The 26,072-nt window shown below is 39.3% G+C and overlaps 1 protein-coding gene across 4 annotated transcripts in view; it reads right to left on the bottom strand.

Annotated features, from left to right (window-relative positions):
• The window catches only part of DGKB (diacylglycerol kinase beta), a 463,387-nt gene that overhangs the window by 255,643 nt on the left and 181,672 nt on the right, over positions 1–26,072 (bottom strand). For all 4 annotated transcript variants that reach the window (XM_024209048.1, XM_024209050.1, XM_024209049.1 and 1 more), the window contains 3 exons: positions 20,665–20,750; positions 18,011–18,100; positions 9,681–9,841 (listed from right to left, as the gene is read on the bottom strand). In XM_024209048.1, coding sequence (XP_024064816.1) covers positions 9,681–9,841; positions 18,011–18,100; positions 20,665–20,750 — 337 coding nt within the window. The remainder of the gene's footprint in view (positions 1–9,680; positions 9,842–18,010; positions 18,101–20,664; positions 20,751–26,072) is intronic.

The raw sequence follows: 26,072 nt of genomic DNA, 5'->3' as shown, positions 1-26,072 counted from the left end.
AACTTTTGCCTTGGCCTTAGTTTCTCTACTTCACCTCCATTTCCACTCATATCTTCTCCCACAATCTCTGCCTCCTTCTTCAAGGCCATTTTCTCTATTATCTGAGCCTCTTCTTACCTACAGCTCAGTGAGACTCAAGACCAAACCCCCTGTTTAACCACAATATTCCTGACCTTGTTATATGTTATTATTGACCCTTCACTTTATCTTTCTTTTGGACTCACAAAATTCATGCCATTACTAACAAGAGGAATTTTGAAATCAGCCTAAGGACTAGAGGAAGATGCAAAGTCCCCTGATTTGATACAACTCCACACACTTTATATATATATATGAAAAAAACAACCATACATGCCATATATGGAAGGACACACTTCACATTTCCTTCAAGAATTACTAAGAATAATATTAACAAGAGGAACATACATCACACGTTATAATAATATGAATGAAGTACTATGATAAACTGTTAATCTTTACTTAGTACATTACAAATTTCATATGGAGATAACAATACCTTACATATTGTGACAAAGTTCCTCCTCTGCCTTGATGGGTCCTGCACTTTTTGGCGGATTTGCTCACCTCAGAGATTCACAGCAGCCCTCAGTTTTGCCGCATCTGCTAGAGGCTGAAATCTGCCATTCACTCAGCTAACCTCATCACTGGCCAGCATGGGGGAAATGGAGAACAATCTCCACAGTCTCTGTTGTCCCACCTAGTGGGTCGGAGATAGGCCAGATCCCTTTCCAAATTAGACCTTCCCTTCTGGTGTTTCTCACAGACCAGGTCAACTCCTCCTGTGTCTGATCAGGAGTTGGGGAGATGGAGGGAACCCGGGCCTGCCCTCTACACTGGGTTCCAGCCCAGGACCCTGTGGATAGCAGCTGTCTACAATGTCTCCTGTATCAGCTGCGTGACAGCTACAACTCCTTGACTACTTCCCCATGGCCGCCTCCCAGCACTTTTATCCTCACCGCAGGATGTTCCTCCTGACGCCTGATCACGCTTGTACTCCTCAGTCCTCCAGCAGCACGCCTTCTCACTCCGTTCCTTGCACGCCCTCCACTAACTGATGGGAGGTCCTTTTTAAACCAGGTGTCCTGATTAGTCTGCCTGCCATAATTGATTCTAGTATGTTCTTAATTGGCTCCAGGTGTCTTAATTACCCTGCCTGTCTTAATTGGTTCTAGCAGGTTCCTGATTGCTCTAGTGCAGCCCCTGCTCTGGTCACTCAGTGAACAGAAAACTATTCATCCAGTGGCCAGTATATTTGCCTTCTACCAGACTCCTGTACCTCACTGGTCTGGGTCTGTCACAATATATAAAGAGTAATATTGTACTTAGACTAATATATATGTAAGTTAATTATGCACTACATAGCTGATTTAGTTGCATTTACCTAAGGATGTGTTCTAATCTTGTTACAGATTAATGTCTTTAGCCATTTACTCTCATTTATCATTGTCACTTGTGACACTGTAGTTGCTGGCTAAATTGTTTTGTAACATCTAGCTTTAAAAATACAAAACAAAAAAACAAAAACAAAAAATCCAAAAAACCCAACCCTGCACAATACAAAAGGACTTTGCAAGTTTCAAACTTTCTATCAGCTAAATTAAAGTTAAATGTAAAAAACAATAGGAAAGCTTAGGTCTAATTTTCTGTACTTCTATCCACAACATCTCTCTACATTTAATTTAATGCAATTAACTGTCTCAATCATTAAATGTAATATAAATAACCTCAGAACAATTCTATAAATTGTATTTTCAAAATTCTTTACAAGTTAAAGACAAGGATTTAGGAGTATGCAGCATGTTTTTCTAAAAGTTCTACTCATAGTTTTTACTGATTATAGGAAACAACTCACCTTCTTGTCTTTGCCTGTGGAATGTGAGAATGATTTTATATGACAGAAATGAGCAATCAGTGATAAAAATTGCATACATTACTCTTAAATCTGAAAAGAAGAGAGACTTCCTTTTTTTGCTCAAACTGCTCACCAATATATTACTCTACGTGTAGAAAGTTAAATAAAAACAATAATAAGCAAATATTGATTATTTATTTAGAATACCAAGGAAAAAATTGGGGTTAGGGTGAGTTTTTTAAACTAATTCAGGATTGAGTTCATGAAATAGAAAATTTCCTAAAATTTAACGTCTCAAAATTAAGGTAAATGTGGTACATAAGTTTCAGTGTGGTGCACTGTATCACTTTCTTCTTGTCTGTTAAACCACTACAAAACAATTTTCAATGCACTGAAGCATCAAAATGTGAAGGGATGTTGACTTGTTCTTTATGTACATCATTTCTGGTTATAGGTTTCAGAGGGGGAGCCGTGTTAGTCTGTATCAGCAAAAACAACAAGGAGTCCTTGTGGCACCTTAGAGACTAACAAATTTATTTGGGCATAAATGCATCTGATGAAGTGGGTTTTAGCCCACGAAAGCTTATGCCCAAATAAATTTGTTAGTCTCTAAGGTGCCACAAGGACTCCTCATTGTTTTTACTTCTGGTTATGAGATCTTTTTCCCGCATTGAGAAAAATGGTTAGGTATAACTGGTCATTTGTATGACTGGTATTCATAAAATTGTGGTTCTTCTGTATATTTATATGCACATGCGTGCGCGCGTACACACACACACTCATATATGTATCTCTTATGTTATTCAATCCACTTCAGTGCTAACATGAAGGGAAACAACAGGCATTATAGACACACACTGGTCCGGTTAGCCCTCACAGTACAAACCTACAATACTTTTCAGGTAATTGCAATGTGTACCTGATAGCACACAATATGCAAGTACACACAGTACTTTGGGATAGTGGGGAGAGGAATTATTGACTGTGATAGAGGTTTATGTAGGACCAATGGTATGTAACTAAAAGGTGGAAAAAATTGGCAGATTTTGTGGAAGAATATCCTGCCGGCAAGAAAAATAAGCAATGGAAATTGTAGAAGTCCAACTGGTTGGTATTGTTTTGTATAATAAACTGTACAAAACACTAGAAAATGTGCTGTGGGGAATCATCCTGTTTTGCAAAAAGATGGACTGACAGTCTAAAAGGTCTTTACCATCCCTATCTGCTATAACGATCTGCAGTTCCATATGTAAAAAGTAAAGCTGATTAAAAAATGCCAAATTTTGTGTGTGGGAAATTTTGAAAAAAAAAATCCCCAGAATTTACTACATTTTTTGGGTTTCCAAAAAACAACAACACTTTTTGGGGTGGGGGCGTATTAAAGAGCCTTTATAGTTCATTTCTTTTTGTTTAACAAAACCTAACATATTTATATTAAACAAAAATAACCGAAAACTAATAATGTCTACCAAAGGTATTCAGTTTTCAGCTTCTGTTCTTTTCTTGTTGAGATTTTTTTTTTTTTTTGCTTTGGTCAAAAAAGCTATTTTTTGTGGGGAAAAATGTACATTGATTAGCTGTAGTGAAAAAGCCAAAGTGGAGTAAGGACAATTCAACGAAACAAACAAGTGAAATTTTTTAAATGAGTTAGTCATTTTAATGGTCAAATTAAACAAGCCAGTTAAAGATCAGACTAACGCTAACTGTGTATTTGAGGCAATCATTTCAAGGCTCTACCCTACCACAGGATCTGTATGAATGGACTCTTGCACCACGTCAGAGCCCCACCACCATCAACAAGACTCTGTATGGGTGCAAGGGTTCATGAAGATTAGGCTGCAGGATTGAGGTCTAGCATATGATTTACCCTTTACAAATATGGCACTTTTTATAAAAAATCACATTTGTTCATAGATGAACTTTTCTTTTTCTAATTTAGCTTTCTTTTTTTAAAAAAATCGGAACTGCGTTGTATCAGAGGGATGATGTTGTTTATTTTGTAGTGTTATCTTCTTTCTGATAGAGAAATAATGCAAAATATCATAGCATTTTATTAGCAACCGGTACACATTTTGGCCCTGATTCAGCAAGCACTAAAGCACATGTTTATGTTCATCCCAATTCAGCAAAGCACTTAAGACCTGGCTTTAAATTAAGCATGTGCATGAATCTCACATTCATCAATGGGATTTAAGGTCACACTTAATGTTAAGAATGTGCTTAAATCCCATTGACATCAATGGGATTTCAGCACATGCTTAAATACTTTGCTGAATTAGGATAAACCCACACCCAAGTTTAAGTGCTTTGTTGAACTGGGATGAATTTAAGCACATACTTCAGTGCTTTGCTGAATTGTTTAATTGGTACAGAAGTTATCCACTACCCGTAACAAGAGTCCCTTTGATCACCATAAGAAACAGTCTTTTCAGCCTCCTAGTTATTTTGTAGATTAATTGATGCATAGATTCCCAGGCCAGAAGACACCATTTGTGATAATCTGGCATGACTGCCTGTGTAACACAGGCCACAGAATTTTTCTAAAATAATTCCTAGAGCATATCTTTTAGAAAAACATCCAATCTTGATATAAAATTTGCCAGTGATGGAGAATCCACCCCAACCCTTGGTAAATTGTTCCAATGGTTCATTACCCTCACTGTTAAATATTTACACCTTATTTCCAAACTGATCTTGTCTATCTTCAACTTCTAGCCATTGGATTGTGTTAGACCTTTCTCTGCTAAACTCAAGAGACCATTATCAAATATTTGTTCCCTATGTAGATACTTATAGACTCTAATTAAGTCACCCTTTAACTTCCCTTTGTTAAACTAAAAAGATTAAGCTCCTGGAGTCTACCACTACAAGGCAGGCTTTCTAATCCTTTAATCATTCTCATGGCTCTTCTCTGAACCCTCTCCAATTTATCAACATCCTTCTTGAATTATGAACACCAAAATTGGACACAGTATTTCAGCATCAGTCACACTAGTATCAAATATAAAGGCAAGAAAACCTCTCTAACTCCTGCACAAAATTCTCCTATTAATGAATTGACAGATTGTATTAGCCCTTTAGGAGACAGCATTGCACAGGGAGATCATATTCAGCTGATTATTCTTCACCCCCCCAAATCTTTTTCAGACACTTCTTCCCATGATAGAGTCTTCCATTGCCTAATAAGAATTGCCTACTATTTATTTGTTCCTAAATGTATACATTTACACTTAGCTATGTTAGAGTGCAAACTGTTTGTTTACGCCCAGCTTACCAACCGATCCAGATCGCTCTCAGTCAGTGACCTGTCCTCTTCATTATTTGCCACTCCCCCAATTTGTGTGTGATTTGCAAACTTTCAGTGATGATTTTATGCTTTCTTCCAAGTCACTAATAAAAATATTAAACAGTGTAGACCAAGAACTGATCCCTTCTGGACCACATTAGAAACACTCCCGCTCGATGAAATTCCCTGTTTATAGTTACATGTTGAGACCTTTCAGTTACCCAGCTTTTAATCCATTTAAATGTGTGCCATATTAATTTTATATAGTTCTACTTTTTTAATCAAAATGTTGTGAAGTACCAAATCAAAAACCTTACAGATGGCTAAGTATATTACATCAACACTATTACCTTTATCAACCAAACTTGTAATATGGAATACAGTTGTTTGACAGAATCTATTTTCCATGAACCCATGTCAAGACAAACCTAAAAATAATACTGTACCTTATAATACTGAATATTATAAATGATAATATAGTAGTTTGTAGAAATCAGTATAGTTTGAAAGAGGTAGGTGGAATACAAGATTGAACAGTACACTATGAGATCATTACTGTCAGCTAGATGACTATCATATTTAGACTCTGCTGTTATTGACTAAAATCTATATTAGCCCTTTGATTAAAAATCCTGTCTCTACATAAATGTCCCATAGATGTCAGCAGGAAGTCTGCATATAGAACAAGAGTAAAATATGCCCCCAAGTTGTTTTAACTGAGATTTTCCTCCACTTCTGCCGAAAAGAATTAAGAAAATGCAATGGAAGAGGATGCTGACAACTTAGGGGATAGTGATGGGGCGCGAGAACCATAACTTCAATTTTATGATTATAAAAAGTAAGCAGTCATATTTTTTTTTACATTGGCAGAATAAGAGGCTGTTAGTGACTTGCTAAAGCTGAGGGATATTAAATCATGACTGTGCAAATATCTATTTGATAGTGCATTTGGTTGGTAATATATTATGTATCGTAAACATACACTTGTCTTTGCTGTGAACCTTTTCTACCTTCTGACAGTTTTGCAGGAAACACATACTGATTTCAGTTCATCAACAGTACTAATATGAATGAGGCTTCCACTCATTATGATGACTTTTTTTTTTTTTTAAACAGCATGTAATACTGAGTTGTTTCTCATGGAACATGGAGAATATTTCCAGATATTTTTTAATCTTCTCACTGCCTTACTCATATATACTTGCAATGCAGATTTTTTTGTTGAAAACTATCCAAATTAGGATTTACTAGGATGATTAATAGTTTAGAAAATAGTTTAGAAAATTTCTATTAATAGAAATCAATATTGCATGTTGTGAAAATAGAACGGGGCTAAGGTGCTCTACTAACACAAGCACTGTTTTGGCATTAGGGCTGAGTATCTATTGGCATTAGCAAAGAAATCTTATTCACTTTGGTTGCAGTACTTGCATTGCCATTTGCACGTGGACCAATAGTTCTACATCTGGAGATAAAGTCACAAATTTACCAATCTTCTGCACCTGTCTTTACACTGGTGCTAAGTGTATTTACAGTGCCACCAAATCAGAACTTAATAAACATTTTTGCACTGTCACAAGGTTCTATTTGGACCTCAATATACCCTGTGTGAAAGGAAGGTAGATGGCCCTGCATTTCAATTAAATGCAATTATATACAATAGTTGCCACTGTGCTAAGTGTGCTTTTGGAAATCCCACTGTAAGAGTCCAATCTTAGCACAAATCTTAGCACCATTTCCTACAGTAGCATTATATACATAAATGCAAAATAAAATAACGGTGTATGAGCAGCTACAACTGAAGTAAGTTGGAGCTACACAAATGCATTCTGGGGCATACATTGAATTTATTCTTGTTTAGGCTCCTGTCATTTATGTTACTCTAAGAAAGCCCTATTTGTTTACATACCCGCTTCTACAACTTCAGATTGTTTGCATAATAAATATAAGATATCAGTGAATGCAAAATTCCCTTTGATGGTCCAACAAAACTGGATATTGCTGAAGGATACTCATTCGAGAATCAATTGTGTGTTTGAGATGGGTATGGTGATCCTTGTTCCAAACAGGGCTGTCACCAGGAGTTCTTAGTGTTCCCACTGCTACACACCTTGAGGAAGCAGAAATGTCTACTCCAAGAGTTGAAAGATCTTGAGTCAGACCCCAAAAATCATGAGATTTTTGGTTTTTTAAAAGATGATGATGTGTTTCTGATCTGTCTTCTGAACTCCCCTTGCTCATCCCCAGCATGTGTGGGGTAGTTACAGTGTTGCCAACTCTGCCAAATTTACAGAATAAGGTGATTTTGGCCCTCGCTCAGGAGTTCTCGGTAAAAGACCTGAGTGAGATCAATTACAAAAATCTGTATGAAGTGCTGCCTAATGGTGTGGGGCTTCCAGCTTCCCCAAAGTCCCAAAATTCCAACTAATTAATTCAATGACACCCCACCAGTCTTACATCTGCCCATCCCACAACCCCATATCAATTAATGATAACCCCCCGCCCATATCGATACTGTGCCCCTTCAGATCCCCATCAATTAATTTGTGTGTCCCCAGCCCCACATCAATTCTGCACCCCCTGCCCACCCCCACCCATCTGTTCCTTGCCGCCGCCACACACTTCCACTCCTTTCAAGCTCCAGGAGCTCTTTAGGCCAAATCTATATTATAAACTTACATCGGTATAACTATGTCACTTGGGGAGTGTAAAATACACACCCCTGAGCAACGCAGTTATACCAACCTAACCCTTGGTGTAAACAGCATATGTCAACAGGAGAGCCACCCACCCCCAGTCAACATAGTTAATCCACCTCCATGAGAGGCGGTAGCTATGCCCACAGGAGAAGCTCTCCCATTGCCGTAGCAGTATTTTCATTATCTCCAGCCCCAGCCCTGGAGGAGGCCCTGTCCAGGGGCTCTTCAACCCCCAACCCCAAGCCTGGGGCAGAGAAACTCCAGAAGTGGCCCCTTCTACTCCTTCCCAGGCCTGATGTTGAAGGATTAAAGGAGGAGAGAGGAGGAGCTGACCCACTTTTCACAAGAGGGAAGGGAGGAGAAGGGTGCAGAGCCACCCTGAGCTGCTGGGATCTTTTCTGCTGTCTCCTGTGAAAATGGTATGCATTCAGTGTTCGGGCATGAAAAGAGAGAAAGCCAAGACAGCGCAGCATTCAGGCTTGTTTTCTTCCTCCACATGTGCTATTCTCTCGCATCAAGCATTTCCTGAAAGTAGAGTTCTAAGTTCCTATACATAATCACACTATATCACCCTTAATTGGGAAGCTGTTTATCTTAACATCCCTTTTGTCACATTTATATGAGATAGCAAAATTAAACATGAATAGCATAACCTGCTTACATACTTAACATTCTCTTCTATCCCTGTGATGGGGTGGATAAAGACCACACCAGGGTGGAAGGGGCTAAGGAGCTGCTTTGGGCTGGAGTAGCCCTGCTCCGCATTAGTGGGGAGCCATAGGAAGGGAGCCGGCTGTTGAGCTTCTGAGCTCCTGGGAAGAGGCCTGGTAGCTAGCAGAGCCTCTGCCCTCACAGAAACGGAACACAGATCCCCTGTGCTAAAAAGGGGAAGAGACTATATCCTATAACTTGTGTTGGCAACCCAGCAAATTTGAGAGCAGATTGTGGACCATCCAGGGCTCCTCTGAAGAAAGAAAGGCCAAATATCCTGGGACACTTATCAGGGAAGCTGCTGGATTATCCAAATAATGGGTAACTTTGCCACCTGGACCGACATTCGTTTAAACCAGTGAAGATGTGGGAAAAGTCAGACTTAGCAGTGCCTGTACTAAGAATGAACCTTTCAGAACAACTCATACCACCTACTGGTGATCCAAGAAACCTAGGGACCAAATCCTACTTTCAATAAAGTCAATGGCGATCTTCCCCCACCCCCCTTTTGACTCTCATGGAGCAGAAACAGGCCACAATATGGAAGAGATGGTGCAAAGTACTTTCCAGAATGGAAGATTCTATGAATTCACATATATGGGATTGAACCAAAAAGATTCTCTTTATTTGAGAACTACCCTGATGATCTGATAGCAGAACTGGAGGGTAAAGGAGAGGGGAAGAGGCAGCATACTTGAAGTACTAATGAACCCCGCCCCACCCCCACTGTTCTTCAGCATGATTTTGAATGTGTGAATATTAACTGACAAGGTGACTAAGAGGTGTTAATAATGCTTAGTCTTCTTTTATATTTTATAGGGTCTTTATAGTGACACTCCTAATTTAGTACTGCAGCTGCTCATAAACCATTAAGAACAACATGATTTTCTCCTCTATACATAGGTGGGTGGAAGATTCTGAAAAATAATTCTAGTTTGAATGTGTAAGTAAATTTATGTAAATTGTTGTCAGTCACCTATGTATTCATTTTACTAGCAAAATTACATCATAAATGATCTCTAGTCAGTGATTCTTCATTCTGAGACATGCATGCACACATTTATTCAGAACAGAAAAAAAGATCATTTAAGGGTAAGCATGACTTTCTTACCACGCCAATAGAAAAGTAATTATTGATGATGCTATAAGGCACTGGATCTCCTTTCTCATCTTTATCATTGGGTATGACTTCAAATTTCCATCTGTCCAGCAAGATCTCTGTGCTGTTCTCAATGTCTTTCAAGATCTTCATCAGATTCTCACCTTCATATCCTAGCAAAGGGTGAACACGATTTTTAATAAATGTGACAAACTCTGCTGATGTTACTCCCACTCCTAACTCCAGTAGTTAGGAAAATTTTATCTGCACATATAAAACCTGAAACACAGAATTATATTTTGCTCCATTAGCAATCTTCCAGTAACTATAATTAAGGGAAATGTAAATACAGTGCTAACTTCTGCACTCAGCCATATCCATATAAACTTAAAATAACTCCACTGATTTCAATAGACTTTGGATTTACACTCAGTGTAACTGAGCAGATTTGACCTACTAACTTGAATTTTCCAGCAGTTACCTGATTGTATTCAGACAACACCAAGCTAAACTTTGTAGCACGTTTATGCTATACAGTGAATGTTAACATGTAAAATACTTTCATTTCAAAATATACGTACAGAGGTTGAAAGAGCAGAGGCAGTGCCCTTAAGAAAGTATGACAGTATGCTGAGGAGTTAAAAGGTGTCACTAAAACTTCTTTTCATGTGTCTATCTCTTTTGTCAATGTTTCCAAAGAGATTTGTGGTAACACAACCAAATGCCTGGAAGCCATTCCAAACTGAGAAGGATAGTGAACAGCAGATTAACTGGTTTTCCATATTTTGATAACTTCTGGATGAACTTTCCAGACTGAAGAGTCTCTTCGCTGTTGGTATGCTCAGCTTTTTACAGCAGCAGTACAAGTACCTGTGTGTTTTCTAAATAGAAATGTGTATTTTCTAAACAGAAATTATAGCAGTGATTTTTCACAAACATAGGCTTATTTAGCATAGCCCTAATAAATTGTGGTGTTAGTATAATAAATGAATAATGGTGTATTCACTTTTATTCTATGCATCCTCCTTTCTCTTCCCAATGTGCACATACCTTAGGCCTGATCCTGTGGTGGGATACAGAAGTCTACTCCTATGAGCAGACCACTTGCCTGGCACTTCTGGTAACTAAACAGGCCCTCCACTACACCCTGCGCAACAGGAAAAGGGAACTTCATTGACCAACTTCATATGCTGTTCAGACAAAATGGCTGTGCAGCAGCAATCCCCTAGATCCATGGATTTACTCCTTCTCCAAAGCAAGATTAAGTGCATGAAGACAAGAGTATGTGCATGCTGGGTCACCACCAGTGTCAACGGTAAAAACACATGTACACACCAAGCAATGGGTCTACTTGATGTTAAAGTTATGGTAGAGGGTGACCAGTATCAGTTATTTTTAGCTCTGCAAATACATCAGATCTGAGATCCTCTTTAGTTTTAAAACCAAGTAGGTGTGAATGTTTTGAACCAATCTGCAGATGGTAGTTGCCATGAACATAGGCAATCTCATCCGTTGATTGGTACAAAGTCCTGCAGTTGCAGTGAGTGTGTCCAAAGCCATTCAAACCCCTCCTAGACTCTTTCAATTGTGATCTATACTGGTATGTAGTGGCATGGAATATTTTTACTGTTAATTTGGAAGTAATAAAGCTAGATATTGCCAACTTCCACATACAGCAGCAGTGCATATGATTCTCTGAGTTCCATAGTTACTTGTTTCACTATTTATACTCCATGCCAGGAGTCTGTATCTTTGAGAAGGGAAAATCACTCACTGGTAATTCAGTTTGCAGAAGTCTCATCTTTTCTCCCATCCTATAGATGGTTCAGAAAATCAGTGTTATGGTGCTGTTTACCAGGAAGCCAGGAGGCAAAGAATAGTGAAAGGCTGAGAATATTTGAGCACTGACTCTTCCCACCAGCTGATTAGTAAATTTCAAACTGATATCTCTCTGTCCAGATGGGATAACTCAGAACAAAGGGGAAAGAGAGAAGGTTGCTGGATAGGAGAAGAGGAGGGAACCTGACAAATTGAATTACAAGTGAGTAATTTTCCATTGTTATTTCTCCCCATCTTCTTCCATCTTGCAGAAGATTCCAGACAATCATCAGATATAGCACACAGATGCATCAGAGGAGGTTGGTTTGGGGAGCTTTACAAGCTAAGTTTGCCTCTGCTGTTAATGTCCTCCTAGTAGAAGGCACTCACACTCTGGTGATGGGTTTTTAAGATAGACAGTATATGATGAAAGTGGAAGGCAAACACCATGTAATGGCCTTGCAGATTTCCACTGAAATTATGTTGGCCTTTTCAGCACAGGAGGAAGAAATATACCCTGAGTACAGTGGGCTTTCACTGGCAGAGGTGGAGTCTTCCCCATCTACAAATCAGATTAATAATTGACTTTAGTCAACAACTGACAGCTGCATGGAAGCCAGAGACCTGTGCCTTGGTTCATGGGAATGGACAAACAGACTCTTCATCCTTCTCATGGGCTGTATATAGTGCAGGTAAAATCCAGGGACTCTTTTTACATCCAGAAAAAGTCTCTTCTCAAAGGAATTGGAGGGATTCAAACAGGGTTGGCAGGGCCACAGACTCATTCATGTGGAATTCCAAAATCAATTTAGGGCTAGTGAGAACTGGGCAGTGATAATTAGGGAGTACAATAATTATCCAATAAGCTGAACAGGGGTATAAAAATTAATAGAGCCACTTTCACAGTCAACAAATGCAAGGAAACTTTTCATGCATATCCTAATTCTGGACCACAGTTGGCAAGTCTCATTGAGCGCTAACATTTCTGAAAACTAGTTCCCATAAGAAGAGGGCTTTTTAAAAAATGGAGGCACCAGTATGGCATGAAAAATCCCACTTGACTCTGGAAGGCCAAGATAGCTGAAACCTGAACATAGAGAGGGGAATTTCAGGCACTGATGACCTCAGCTAAAAGAAACGGTGAGACTTTTTGAATAAAAAACTTGAAGGTGTGGTATGCCTGCATGCACAACAATTTTAAAAGGCCATCAAGACCCATGATTAATGTTCTTGAACAAGGCTTGCAGGTACTAAAGTCAATACGCTTCCTTTCGCTATGAACTTGTTTCATTCATCCTCCAGGTCATAAAGTAGAGGAAGATGGAGTTGAGGTAGGGGACTAGGCCCTGGAAGAGGAAATCAGGGGAGACTGAAAGGGTCCACATGTGCACCATCACTAGATCCAGGGACTTGGAGGGCAGAATGTCCAAGGCCAGATGGGGACAACTGGATAGTGACTGCCGTGTCCACGCTAAACTCTGATCTTGCATAACTTCCAGGGAATTTAAGGGAGTTTAGGAAAGAGATAAACTCTTTTCACCTGTCCCACAGAAGGGATCCCAGTAAGAGGGTCTAAGGCCTAAGGCCATAATACTTGTCATGGGATCTGGAGACAGATCAAAACACTGAAAAAGATCCTTGCAGATGGCAGAAAAAGAGAGGATGCCTCTTAATTTAACTCCCTTTCCTCAAGGATAAGGGAACAGAAGTCTGAGCTGGAGTATCAACTCTCATTCCCTCTCACATTGGAGAAAAAAATAGATGTGAGGACTGAGGCATGGGCTGCACTCAATATTTTTGGGGAAAAGAGTGTCTGGAGCTTGTAAAGTGAAACCAACATCTGATTCTCCATACAGACAAAGTCATGAGCCATACAGGGCTCTGTTGCAAGCAGCATTGCAACATACCTCCCATGAGACAATGGGCAAGTTACCCCACACATCCATGCCTCATGCTCACCATTGACTCATTCATGTGGTCACAATGATCACAGAGACACAATAATCTATCTCAGGGTGATGTGTGAGAACTGACTCAATATTTAAAAAAGTTCTCTATGATGCAAAGAGAGAAGGTGCTATATATATAATAAAAATATTATAGAACAAATATTTGACCTACTAAGACCTTTGCCATAATTCTCACAGAGAGGGTGCATCAGAGATAAAAGCAGTTCTCACTCTCTTTCTCTCCCCTCACCCCGTCCCCATGCTCAGTGCTGATCTGGAAAAAATGATGGTTAGGCCTGAGGTCTACAAGTAAGGAATCTAAGAGGAGAGGTAAGTCCAACCTCTGAGCCCTGCAGAAAATCAGCAAGAGCAGCAAATCTAAGGGACAATACATAGATCTCAAAAAAAATCTATAGAGGGAGTTTTGGCTATCTAATGAGAGCATCAGTAAGAATGGTCATAGAAGCTGAGAGAAACACTGTATTAGACATCTCCAACTCCAGCATGTTAACTTTAAGGATAGAAAATACCGGACATCAAACAGGGATGCTTTAAGAACAAAATGTCTGATATGTGGCATTCCATTCCTGAGACACAGCAGCATGAGGTATGCATACTCTCTCTAAGTTTGTAGCAAAAATTTTGGCTGAAGGGGGCAGGATAAGGTTCTTGAGAAGTCTAATAAAACTCTTTTTGTTTAAAATTGCACCTACAAGACAATCTCTCAGGTATTCTTCCTTACTGATACCTTAATGATGTTCGGCTTACTTATATAGAACCATTTATTGAGGCTTCCATTCCTTCTCCAGACCTCTGCACACTTGGTAAAAGCATGCTCCATTTTGGGGAAGAAATTTTCATCAATATTTTTAAATAATGTCATAGTTATTTTTACCTCTTTCTATTAGCAAAGGCAAACGATTTAAAACTATCTTCCATCGAGACAGACTATCTAAGCAGAAATTAGGGAGAAGGTAAGCCTGACCTACCAGATTGTTCTGTCTAAGGATGGGGCAGCAGTCAGTTACCATGCATTGAAAAGGCACCAGAGAGGAAGCTAAAAGGTCCCTGAAATGTCTGGATACTCAACAGACATTGTAACTCAGAAGGGAGCATTGTAGCAAGCAAGCTATTGAGATTTCTCCAAAGAGCCTTCTGATGGGGAGATATACCACCGCAAAGGAACACACACACACAATTGAAGGGCAACCTGTCACCATGGAGTAGAAGAACTAAAATGAACTTCACCCAGTGACTGACAAGAGAACAGAAGTTCCAAATGAACCAACAGACAATACAACCTGCCTGAGCTAGAACAGAAAAACAGGAGGGAAAACAGCCTCTAAGGAGAGAAGGAGGAGGAAGATGAGCCCCACCCAATGTCAGAGACCAACAGAAATTCCTATTAAACAAAGAAAAAAAAGATGGAGGAACCTAAGGCACTGCAATGTTCAGTGTCTGGAGCATCACAGGAACAACACTGTCATCCACAAAAACTGAGCCAGGCACGTAAGCTCCCTATAGAATGAATGGGGAGAGGGCACCTTAGAATGTGAACTGCCAGCACAGTAGGCGGGGAGCTGCCCAAGCTAGCAAACTTGAGATGCTGATGAGAGGAGTGTGTCCTAAGCCCTGCCCCCCTCTCTCAGAGATAGGCACCTAACTCCTGGCTTCAGGGAGGTGCCTATCTCTGCTAGCAGTCCACAAACTACAGGAAGATAAGTGTTCCTCTGTCTAACTCACATGCAGGGCCTGACCTGGTATGCATGCTCAGAGGACACCTAACTCCACATAAAACAGGTGGGAGAAGAAAGGGAAGGAAGGAGGACCTCCTTTATAACCTTTAGCCTGTGGTTAGATATAGGAGACCCCAGTTTATGCCCTCCCTTTCGCTAATAAGGGATTTGAACAGGAATCTCCCACCTCTTAGGTAAGTGCTCTGACCACTAGACTATAGAGTCAATCTCTCTCTGGCCCAATTTATATTTAATTGTTCAATTATTTAATTAAAATGGAACGACGTCAATGGGAGAGATTGAGGGAGACCCACATCAGAATGTCCTATAGCCCAGTGCTTCAGGCACTCACCTGAGAAGTGTGAGCCCCATGTTTAAATCCCTTCTCTTCGTCAGGCAGAGGAAGGACTGGGGGTCTCTTACATCCTAGGTGAAGTTCCCTAACCGCTGGGCTAAAGATTATTAGGGAGGTTCCCCCCCCCCGCTATGTTTTGTGGAATTAGGTGGCCTCTGCACATGCATACTGTATCAGGCCCTGCATGCAAGTTAGGCAGAGGAGCACCTGTCTTCCCTTGGTTTGTGGATCACTCTGGGACTTAGGCAGGAGACAGGCATCCAGACTCCTAGAATGAGGCAGCAGTGTGCATGCCTAGAGGCAGGAACATAGGTGCCAGGGAACTTTTATTGCAAAAACTTAGGCGTTGAGTGAGTTTAGGCACCTACACAGTTAGGTGGCAGCCAAGCAGGAGTTTTATGGATGCCAGTTGTGCCTTAAAAAATGGGCTTAGGCATCTACCTCTTGGGGTTAGGTGCCTAAATCCTCTGTGGATCTGGGACCTAGAGTTCTAGATTCCTGCTCTAGGGCAACGATGTAGAGACTTGAGTCTGTGGTTCCAGCACTTGCAATTAGTAAGATGGAAGGGAAAGTGAATCTGAGCTGCAGCCCCTGTGGAGGTGGAGTCAACTAACCTTGCTAAACCTAAACTATCTTGCTCTGTAAGACAATAGCTGAGCTGCATTAGGCCCACTGGAAGCTGTAGGAACTCAGCACATCTGAAAATCAAGATACTCATTTATTACCTACTCTTTTAGAAAAGGGAAATAGGATCCCAAAGAAAGACCAGACGTGGGAGCTGTACTCACAGTGCCCAATATATAAAGGAATGCAGGCAGGAGCTAGCAATGCACATGCTGTGCTGTGCTGAAGGGGTGCCTGCTAAGGAGAGCTATTTTTGACAGCAAATTGACAGATGAAGTCTAGGTTTAGGGGTCATGAGATCTGAGGGAGTCATTGTCCCACAATTCACTGGCTACTTACATATCTGTTAGAGGGCATGGATGATAAGCTTGCCTTGGATTTCATAAGTAGGGGTCCTGTTTCCTGCTCCTGCAGAGCGGGACATGGTTCTTTGAGGTTTCCATCAGTGGAAAATATAAGGGGGAAGGGAGTCATGCACACCCAGTAATGAGGAGGAAAACCCAGACAGAAATCAAGCTAGCCCTGCACCTATGACCAATTTTGCAGAAGTGGGAAAGACAGTTGCAGGAGGCAAACTGCTAAGAGTGTCTAGAAGCGCTCTCCACTGAGCAGGAATAAAAGCCACTGCATTGAAGAAGAGTTTGCCAATACTGGAGTGGGGTTACAAAGATCTGCACCCAGGAACCAACGAAGGATAGAGAAGATGGGGAAGATAAAATAATCCCTGTAAATTACTTACATTTTAGGCATGAGGAGTGAGGGAAACAGAAGGAAAGAGCAGCAGAAGCAGAAGGAGCACCAGAAACAGGACAGCATTCAGACTGAAATGACTGAGGGAGAGTTGAAATGGAATCGGCATTGGATCCCAAACTAAATCTACTGGACACCAGCAGGTTGGGATCAAACTCATGGGTCGAGAGGGAATAAGGAATCAGAGCTAGAGCTATTAGTCCCCTGGTGAGAGGAAGCTTGCAAAGCTGGATCCCATGAAGGGGTCTCTCCAACATTCTTTTTGATGTTGTAAGCCTGTGCAGCTGGTATACAGCCACCAGACAGGGGCTTAGTCTTGGCTGAGTCCTTCCTATTCTTGTCCCTCTTCTTCAGGTTGTGCTTGCTCTTCTCTTTTCATCTTTCCATGAATGGAAAGCAGTTACTGAAAGAGCCGAGAGGTAGGTTCCATGCTTCCAGGAAAAGAGGCAAAGGATATTGAAGGTCTGACTTTACATATCCTCTTGCTTTCACTAGTCTTTGCCTCCTTGCTTCCTGGTAGAGAGCACCAACATGCTGATTGTCTGGAATCTTCACCGGGATGAGAGAAGAGGCAATGAACAATCATAGAATAGTCATCAACAAAGAACAGTCATCTCAAAGCTACTAATTTAGTGTGGCCTGACACTTGCATTTTTCTTTAATGTTTCTGAATATATTAAAATCAATAAACTATTAGCCATTTGCAGTAAACCCCCTCTCTACATTTAAGCTTACTGTTTTATAATGTACTCATCATGGGAATAACTGCAATAAAGATGGTAAAAAGTCAGGTAATTTTAAATCTTCATCATCATACTGTACTCTCCTTCAGTCTATAGAGCTCTGATTGACATTAATGGGAATTACAAGCAAAGTAATAGAATATGGACCTTACTATCCATGAGGAATTTTGATGTGCCATTTAGAGACCAAAATCTAGTTTTACTCCATTTTTACACTCACAATTCATTCCAAGAGGCAAAAGAAATAAAATTGACAATGGGTTTTCACACATCATAAGAGAGAAATCAATGTTGCAAGTAGATTTTGTTAGTAAACTTCTGTTTCTTTTGTAACAATGTAATGCAATATATTTTAACTTGTGTTTACCTCCTCCCCATCTTAGACACCTTGCTAAATCATTGCCAGTCCCAAGAGGCAAAATAGCAACAGGAGGATGTTTAAGCAAATTTGCCTTCTCTGTGAATAAAAAAAAAACATAATCAAAGGGACAAAAAAATGATAAAGCCAAAATCAAGTTATACATGTAATACTTAAAATTATGGATAAGGTAACTGGGTTAGATTTTGATTTAACAGTTCAGTGAAACATGCTTTGCAAAGGAAACTCTACCCCCCACAGACAGCCATTTTATTGGCTGCAGTGCTGCCCCTCCACAACTGTTACTATGCGGGTCTATAATTACATTATTATTATTATTATTGTTACAGGCATTTTTGGCACCCATGAATGTGGTATCTGGCTTAAACTGAGATATTCAAGATCTCAGTAAGACTGAACATCATGCTCCCTGTTGCTTTCAGCTTTGCCACTCAGCTAGGAAAGCAGAATTTAATCAGCTGAGAAGGCCTGTGCAAAGAATTGAGTTTTGTAGATTTTTCTTACCGTGGCCAAATTTATGTTTAATTGTATTTCCACATGGAGCGAATTCCACATGAGGCTCCACCACCCAAAGTGCCCTGGAACCAGCACCCAAAAGCTTGGGAAATCAAGTTCCAACATTCAGGATAAGCACTGATTATGTATTCAGTCAGAGATAGGTAATCAGACCTCTAAGTTAATCTGGGACTAAAATGTTGAGGGCTTTATATATGAAAACCAGTACTTTGAAAGTCTATAGGCTGGAAGTAGTTTTTGACTCCACACATACCCCTTTCATTGGCTCCATAAGATATAAGCATAGATCCAGTAGTCCCACCCCAAACAAAGTTCCATGCTCCACACAGACGCTCCACACAGACCCTTCCACCCCCCACACCGACAAAGGGTTATCACAGGATGGACAGCCTTTTGTGGCCCTTTAAATGGAATAAATTTCACCCAGAAAGAATATTTAAGATACACATATTTCATATACACAACTACAGCAACACAAAACAACAAATAATTTCAAATGACAGCGCACAAAACACATTTAGTAGTAATGAACAGCACTCCTAGTCCTAAACTGATATTTGCATGAATCAAATAGGTAAACAATCAGCTATTTGATTACACAGGTTGAAGTGCTCACTATCAGTAATTTTCACCAGGAGTTCACACATCCAGTAGATCTGAGGGGAACACGGTGTTATTTTACCAATTTATCTGTTATCTTTGCAGAAAGCTTGTGGAGGATTTGATATTTACAAGTGGATTTTAAGACCCTAAGCTTTTTAGAAAAAAATAAAAATTCAGTTTAAAAGGCTCAAACTGCTTAAAGATTTGGGATTTTCTCTTGCTTTGATCCAAACTATGATTCTCCTTTTTATGTTGGGGGTAGTGGAGATGGGGGGACGAGAGGGGAAAAGACGTTCGAAATGAAGAGCATATTTATTTCCCAGAGTAGATAGTTTCCTAAACTTTATATACATAGCTTGTGGCTTTCATAATCTCTACCTGGCATCAGTGAGCTTGATTGAACCAAAAACTGCTTACTAAGTCTGCACTACTCAAAGCTGTGGAAGCCAATATTTAGTTAGCCAAAATACAATATTTTGTTGAGATAATTCCACTATAATAGAAGGGAAACTGCATGGAAATCTGAGGTATTCCCCATGACTACTTAATGACAGGAGAAGAGTTTAGAAACTTCACACTTTCGGCAATATGTTTATGATTCAGGTACAATGATTTATGATTATTAGGCTATTTTGTTTTTACAAAACCTTTTTATTTCATTTAGAAAGGTGTCTTCTCTACCATCTTTGCCCTTAACTTCAAAAGGTTCTCTGGTCCATTTGCCTTACCCCACACCTCCCAACAGCATACTCTAGCCAGCACTCGTAATCAAAACTCCAACTGACTCCCTTACTGCCTTCCCCCATCAACACACACTCCCTTTTCATGAACTCCAATACCACATACCGCCAGCTCTTCTCTCTGCAGGCTTCCTAAGGTTGAATAACCAATCACATGGTGCCAATAGTCTCTATTTTCTCCCATAAGCCTTGAGTGGTTCACAAAGTTCAAATTTCATGACCTCGGGGGTTCCTTCATTAGATGATTCCCAAAATGTACAATATCTGACTGACTATAGGAATCTAAAATTTTAAATAAAGCATGTGGCCAGTCTGAGGCATTACACAGAGACTGGAGACCTACTCTACCACGAAACAGACCCTGTCAAAGGTATATGGGAAGTTACAGAGAGAAAGCAAGAATATGGTAATAGAAAGGAGGGGATAGAACTTGCAGGAACTGGCCTAAACTTTGAAAATGGCTCATGTTTGATTCATGTTGAAGAAAGGAGACAGAAGCAAAAATTAAACAAATTCTACCATCCCTAATCTGTAGATAGCCCAAGTAATACCATATGGGAATGAGTGACCCAGGTATTCTAGATGTTCCTAATTATTTTCAATTACAATAACTTTTAAAAGGTAATGGATTTCATACTTCAAAGAGTCTAACTATCAGCATTTTAAGGGACTGAAATGTTTGAAATTGTTGGCTCCACAAGCTGATAAATGAGATATAGTCTTATAAAGGGACTCCCAAAACATAACAGCTCAAGAGCAAATATAAATAAACCTCCTCATTACCTATGCAATCCAAAATCCAACCCACTGTTCCATCTCCACCACATGCCAGTACCCGGAAGTCAGGAACATCTCGGAAAAAATTTAACCTGCAAAATAATAAGTAAATGTTTAATTTAAATAAAGCAGTTATACATTGTGAGTCTTTCAGTTTTATGATGCCTAATCTTTGTGATTTGTCATATAAAAGAAATACATGCTTCATCAAATAAAAACTGGGAAGTTGAACAGTTCCCAATAAAAAATCACCTGTATCCACAACGCTGATTTTTTTCTTTTGAGACAGAAAACAAACAAGATCCAAAAAAAAGTTATCCAATAAATCTAATTAGATTATTAGAACACATTCATTCTTGAGTTTAGAACATTGTAATATTTTACAAATTGAAGAAGTCTGAATATGAAACATTTGAATCAGTTGGTCTGTGGAAAGAATGGGGAATCCCTGGGTCTAAAATTCTGCATTTGTCCTATTTAAAAAGTGATTTTTATCAGAGGCATGTGGTTAAAAAATGCCTTTTCTATATCTACTTTGAGACACCTAAGCAATAGCTATGTGCACCCCCAGACCCACTGCAAAATAAACCAAACCAAAACTTAAAAACAGCTGTAGCTTAATGATCTAAGAACATCCAAGTTTAATGATTCATATTTGTAGCAGCTTTTTGTTCATCACATCATTTTGGCTGGTGGCATAGCTTATTTTTTTCCAAAGTATGAAACACAAACAATGTTTTATTCACTTATCAAAAAATATCCTGCACATACTCAATAAGTCATCAAATATATAATTTAGAACTATTGCACATGAAAACAAAGGCAGGAAGACTCAAATATCCTAGATTTGTTTGTTTTTAAGAGCCCAATCCTGTAACCTTCACTTAGTTCTACAAATAAATCATGGCAGGACAAATGTTAAGAAGCTACGGTGTTAAAGTGATTGTGCACATGTCACAAACGTTAATGTCCAGGGTTAATTTTCAGTTTTGCTTTGTAACCTCCCCACAAACACACAAATATAAATATATATAATTGGAATATATAAATTACAGAAGTATTTTAAATCACCCATATTCTGAATGAATGTTCAGGTCTACTCTGAAGTATCTTATATTTATACACAGTAACTTCTCCAAACAGTGAACCTTTACAGTTATACCATGAACTTCACATAATGTTTCTTCTGGCTTTGGATAAATGAAGTATACATACAGCCCATTAACTACAAATACAATTTTCAGTCCTGCATTAATGGTTAATAATAGTTCCCATATGGTTCCCATATGGTTTCACTCAAACACAGTAAAAGTCATCATTGTAAATAAGGAATTGGATGGATTTGCTAACAGAGCTTGAAAGAAGGTATAAATATGGTCTATCAAGATTTCTCTAGTCAATTAGAATGTTACTTGCACCTATAGTCTCCAATCCACAGAACAGACTTTTTTAAACAGTTTGATGGAAATGTTGGGTCTGATTCTCATTTATACAAAGGCCCCTTTACACCACTGTGGCAGTATAAAGTAGCCTTAAAGTGGAAGTAAATTTACACTTAATTTAAGTGTACTGTGCACTGTCAGAACAGTAAAACGAGCCTTACTGTACATGAGAATCACACCTACTAGCCTTAACTTGCTCAGAAAATTGTCCAGTTACCATTGCTTTACCTATAATAGCCACAGTTAAATAAAAATATAAAATACTTAATTTATAGTGGATCTATGTTTAAAAATAATTGTATATGTATGTATTTTTTCAGCCATTTCAATTTTCTATGCTCAGACTTACATCACTATTGTATAGAGATACGACCAATGAGAATTCATTTTGTTCATTATATAATGGGATTTTTAAAATTGCATTAAAGATAGCTGATAAAGATAGACATATAAAAGCAGGACTGCTCATCTGCCAGTAATGTGTCGTCCCCCCCCCCACCCCCAGTACAGTGTTACTCAAATGTAGCCACCAGGGGCTTTTCTTGCAGCCACAGCCTCCTGGGCTGTGATGGGGGGTCGGGGGCAATATAGTGGCCCCTCCCCTCCCTGTTGCTCCTGAATGCACCGCCTTGGTGTTGATTGTGGGGGCCACCAGCAGGGGTTAGGCTATGCCCCCCTCTGGAGACATCGGGGGCACAACACTGGAGGAACAACCAGCCAGTGAATTCCCCACCTTCTCAGTGGCAGTGGACTCAGGCTTTGGGCTCCAGCCCCCTGCTGCCTCCCCGGTCCCCCACCCACCAACTTACATTGCCCCTGGCCCCCGCTGCCTCCCCCGACCCCCATCCAGGGCTTAATTTGTCCCCAAGCTTGGCAGCGCTGAGTAAGTCTGCTGTGAAAAGTGATAAAAGTGATATTAATAAATATACAAGTAACAGACTTATGAGCTAGCAACAAATAAATTACAATGATTTGGATGTGTATATGTACATATTTATTTGTTTTTCCTAGAGCTAATTAAGTATTTTAGGAAAAAGTGTGAGAGTAGCCACCAGCAAGAGTTGGTAGCCGCAATCTGAGTCCACCAACAAATTTGTTCTGAGAACCCCTACCCTAGTACTACATACATACAAATCATATTACAAGTCTGTTGTTAACTATTATGGGCAAACATCTATTACATCAGTTATCCCCCAGAGAAATCAAACAGACTATAAGAAATAGTTGTCTGGATTTCTTAAAAATATGCATCATACTATCAAATTTCTCTCTACCAAAATCCACATTGAGTTTGCTAGTAGATCATACTCTATTTTGATATCAGATTTGTTTCTTTTGGTGCAATTAAAAATTATTGCCATTAAAAGAACATTTCATGCATTCTTTCTATACAAGATACTACTTGTTTTTATACCACTTCACACAATACCTTGTGCCAAGCACTGCTGAATCACATAACTTGTCTTCACTAAAGATCTGAATCACTTGACAATTGTATTGTATTGAACTGGCTTAAGAGCATATTGTTTAGTGTTTCCACAGTAGCCGGGTCGAATCATGTTAGGAACACTTGAAGATTTGTCCCACATCCACACTAGCTCTGTCTTAAACCATTTCAGTTGTAATGACCTTTAAATACCTATGACACAGTTCCTGCTCAGATCCTGGAAGTAGCGCTTTCTGCATGGAAACTTCACAAGATCAGCACTGCCGTATGGGATAGTAACTGAGGACTACCACCAGTCTGCAACCATAATGGCAGAGAAGTGGCTGAGACTGGAATGATGTAAGATCAGATAGTACTGACCCTGATAACACATAGTCCAGTTGGACTGGTACTTTAGCATGGTTGGTACTGAAAAGTTGTGTGTGTGAATGCAAGGTGTATCACAATCAACTGATGAAGTAAAATGTTATTTAGCATGCTATATTTCTCTAGTGCAGAAAAGGTCAAAGAGCCAAAAAGAGAATGAAACACAAGGGCCTACTCTACAAAATTCCAACCAATTTAAAAACTGGTTCAGCTCTTGTGGCTTAAACCATGGTGTCCCAAACAGGTTTTAAAAACAGTTTTTTCCAGGGCAGATTAGGCCCACATGTTTGGAAAAGGAAAGCAATCTTAAATACTCATTGCAATTGGGTTGTTTTCTAATCAAATTTTTTGCTTTGTATTATTATTATAACTTTATCTGTTTTGTGTATGTACTGTATCAGCTACAGCATTAATTTCTAATTCCAGCTAATTTCAACAATCTGATTTATAGAAAAACTGTTTTAAACATTATTAAAACTAAATTACTAATATTACTTTCATTCGGAAACTTGTACACGCAAGGTACTCTGAGATCTGTACATTCATGGTAACTAAGGAGGCTGGCTTTACAGGTGGAGGGATAATAAAATAGTACTGAACCAACAAACGTGTTAAAACTCTAATATATTCTCTAAAACAACTTTTTTCTAAAGTCTAGCATAAACCACATACAGGAGAACCTCAGAGTTACAAACACCTCAGAAATGGCGGTTGTTCGTAACTCTGAACAAAATGTTATGGTTGTTCTTTCAAAGTTTACAACTGAACATTGACTTAATACAGCTTTGAAACTTTGCTATGCAGAAGAAAAATGCTGCTTTTACCATCTTAATTTAAATGAAACCAGCACAAAAACAGTTTCCTTACCGTGTCAAAGCTTTTTTTAAAACTTTCCCTTTAGTTTTTTAGTAGTTTACATTTAACACAATACTGTACTGTATTTTCTTTTTCTTTTCTTTTTTTGTCTCTGCTGCTGCCTGATTGCACATTTCCAGTTCCAAATGAGTTGTGTGGTTGACTGGTCAGTTCTTAACTCTGGTGTTCGTAACTCTGAGGTTCTACTGTACTCAGATTTTACCTGCACTTATCTCAGATGACCTGTATAGCTCTTTCATGTCTTTGCTACTTGCAAGTAATGTAACTTAATATCTCAGTCACACACAGAAATACAGTTGGCGTTTTTACCTTGATGCAGTATATGGATGGGGGAGGGTGGAGAGGGGAAGAAGAGGAAAGCTCACCCTTGTCACTACTTCTTCAGAGTAAATTAGAGATAGATTTTAGCAGGTTTCCACTGAAGCAAGGGTATGACCCCATGGGTTTCTCCCTTTTCCAGGTGATCTCTGCCACTTTCTTGTTTCTCCTGCTCTATACACAGAATCCTGGGATTAACTGATTTAAGCCAACTGATGTATCTTTTCTATCTATCTAATGCATCATTAAACCCCCTTAAACCAAGCACCCATAGAGGAGAACAGAGCCCAAAGACATAGCAATTAGGTTGTGGAAATATTTACTTCCTAATTATATTTACCATCCCATACAAAAATTGGATGCTAACATGAATATCAATGCCTGAAATTGCTTATTTTCTGGACTCTGTTCTATGAATGGAAAACTAAACACAGCTTTTCTCTCCGTCCAGACTGCCAAAGCTGGCTCGAGTTGGCCGTGTAACTGGACAGCACACACTCCATCCTCATTATAACACTCAGTTACAGTGTTGTCTACACTGAAAAGACACTATTCATGAGATGATAATTACAGTAAATCACTCTAATAAAATCACTTTAATTAAACATGCAGTTTATTACACTGAGGGGCAAAATATTTCTCTCCTGAGGACTATATTTTAATGTGAGAAGATTAACTGGTATGTGGGTGCCAAGCAGCTGAATAGTTGAAAAATACTGATTTTCAGACAGCACTGTCTGCAACCTAAGGGTGCAACAGTTTTCAACACAACAGATTAGAGAACTAATTTAATAATGTATTTACAAATATAAGACCCCAATCTTTCAGTGCATTGTGTACAGGGAGATCTTTGTACTTGTGTGGAGCCCCACTTAATTCAAGGGATTCCATACAGACGAAGGCTTTTGCTCAGGCATAATGCATGTTACGGTCAGGGTCTAAATTCATATTTTAGTGGCCAACAT

The sequence above is a fragment of the Terrapene carolina genome, unplaced genomic scaffold (genome assembly GCF_002925995.2).
Source record: "Terrapene carolina triunguis isolate 2854851 unplaced genomic scaffold, T_m_triunguis-2.0 Scaffold84, whole genome shotgun sequence".
Lineage (NCBI taxonomy): Eukaryota > Metazoa > Chordata > Testudines > Emydidae > Terrapene > Terrapene triunguis.
This window is presented reverse-complemented; position numbering and strand designations above follow the sequence as displayed.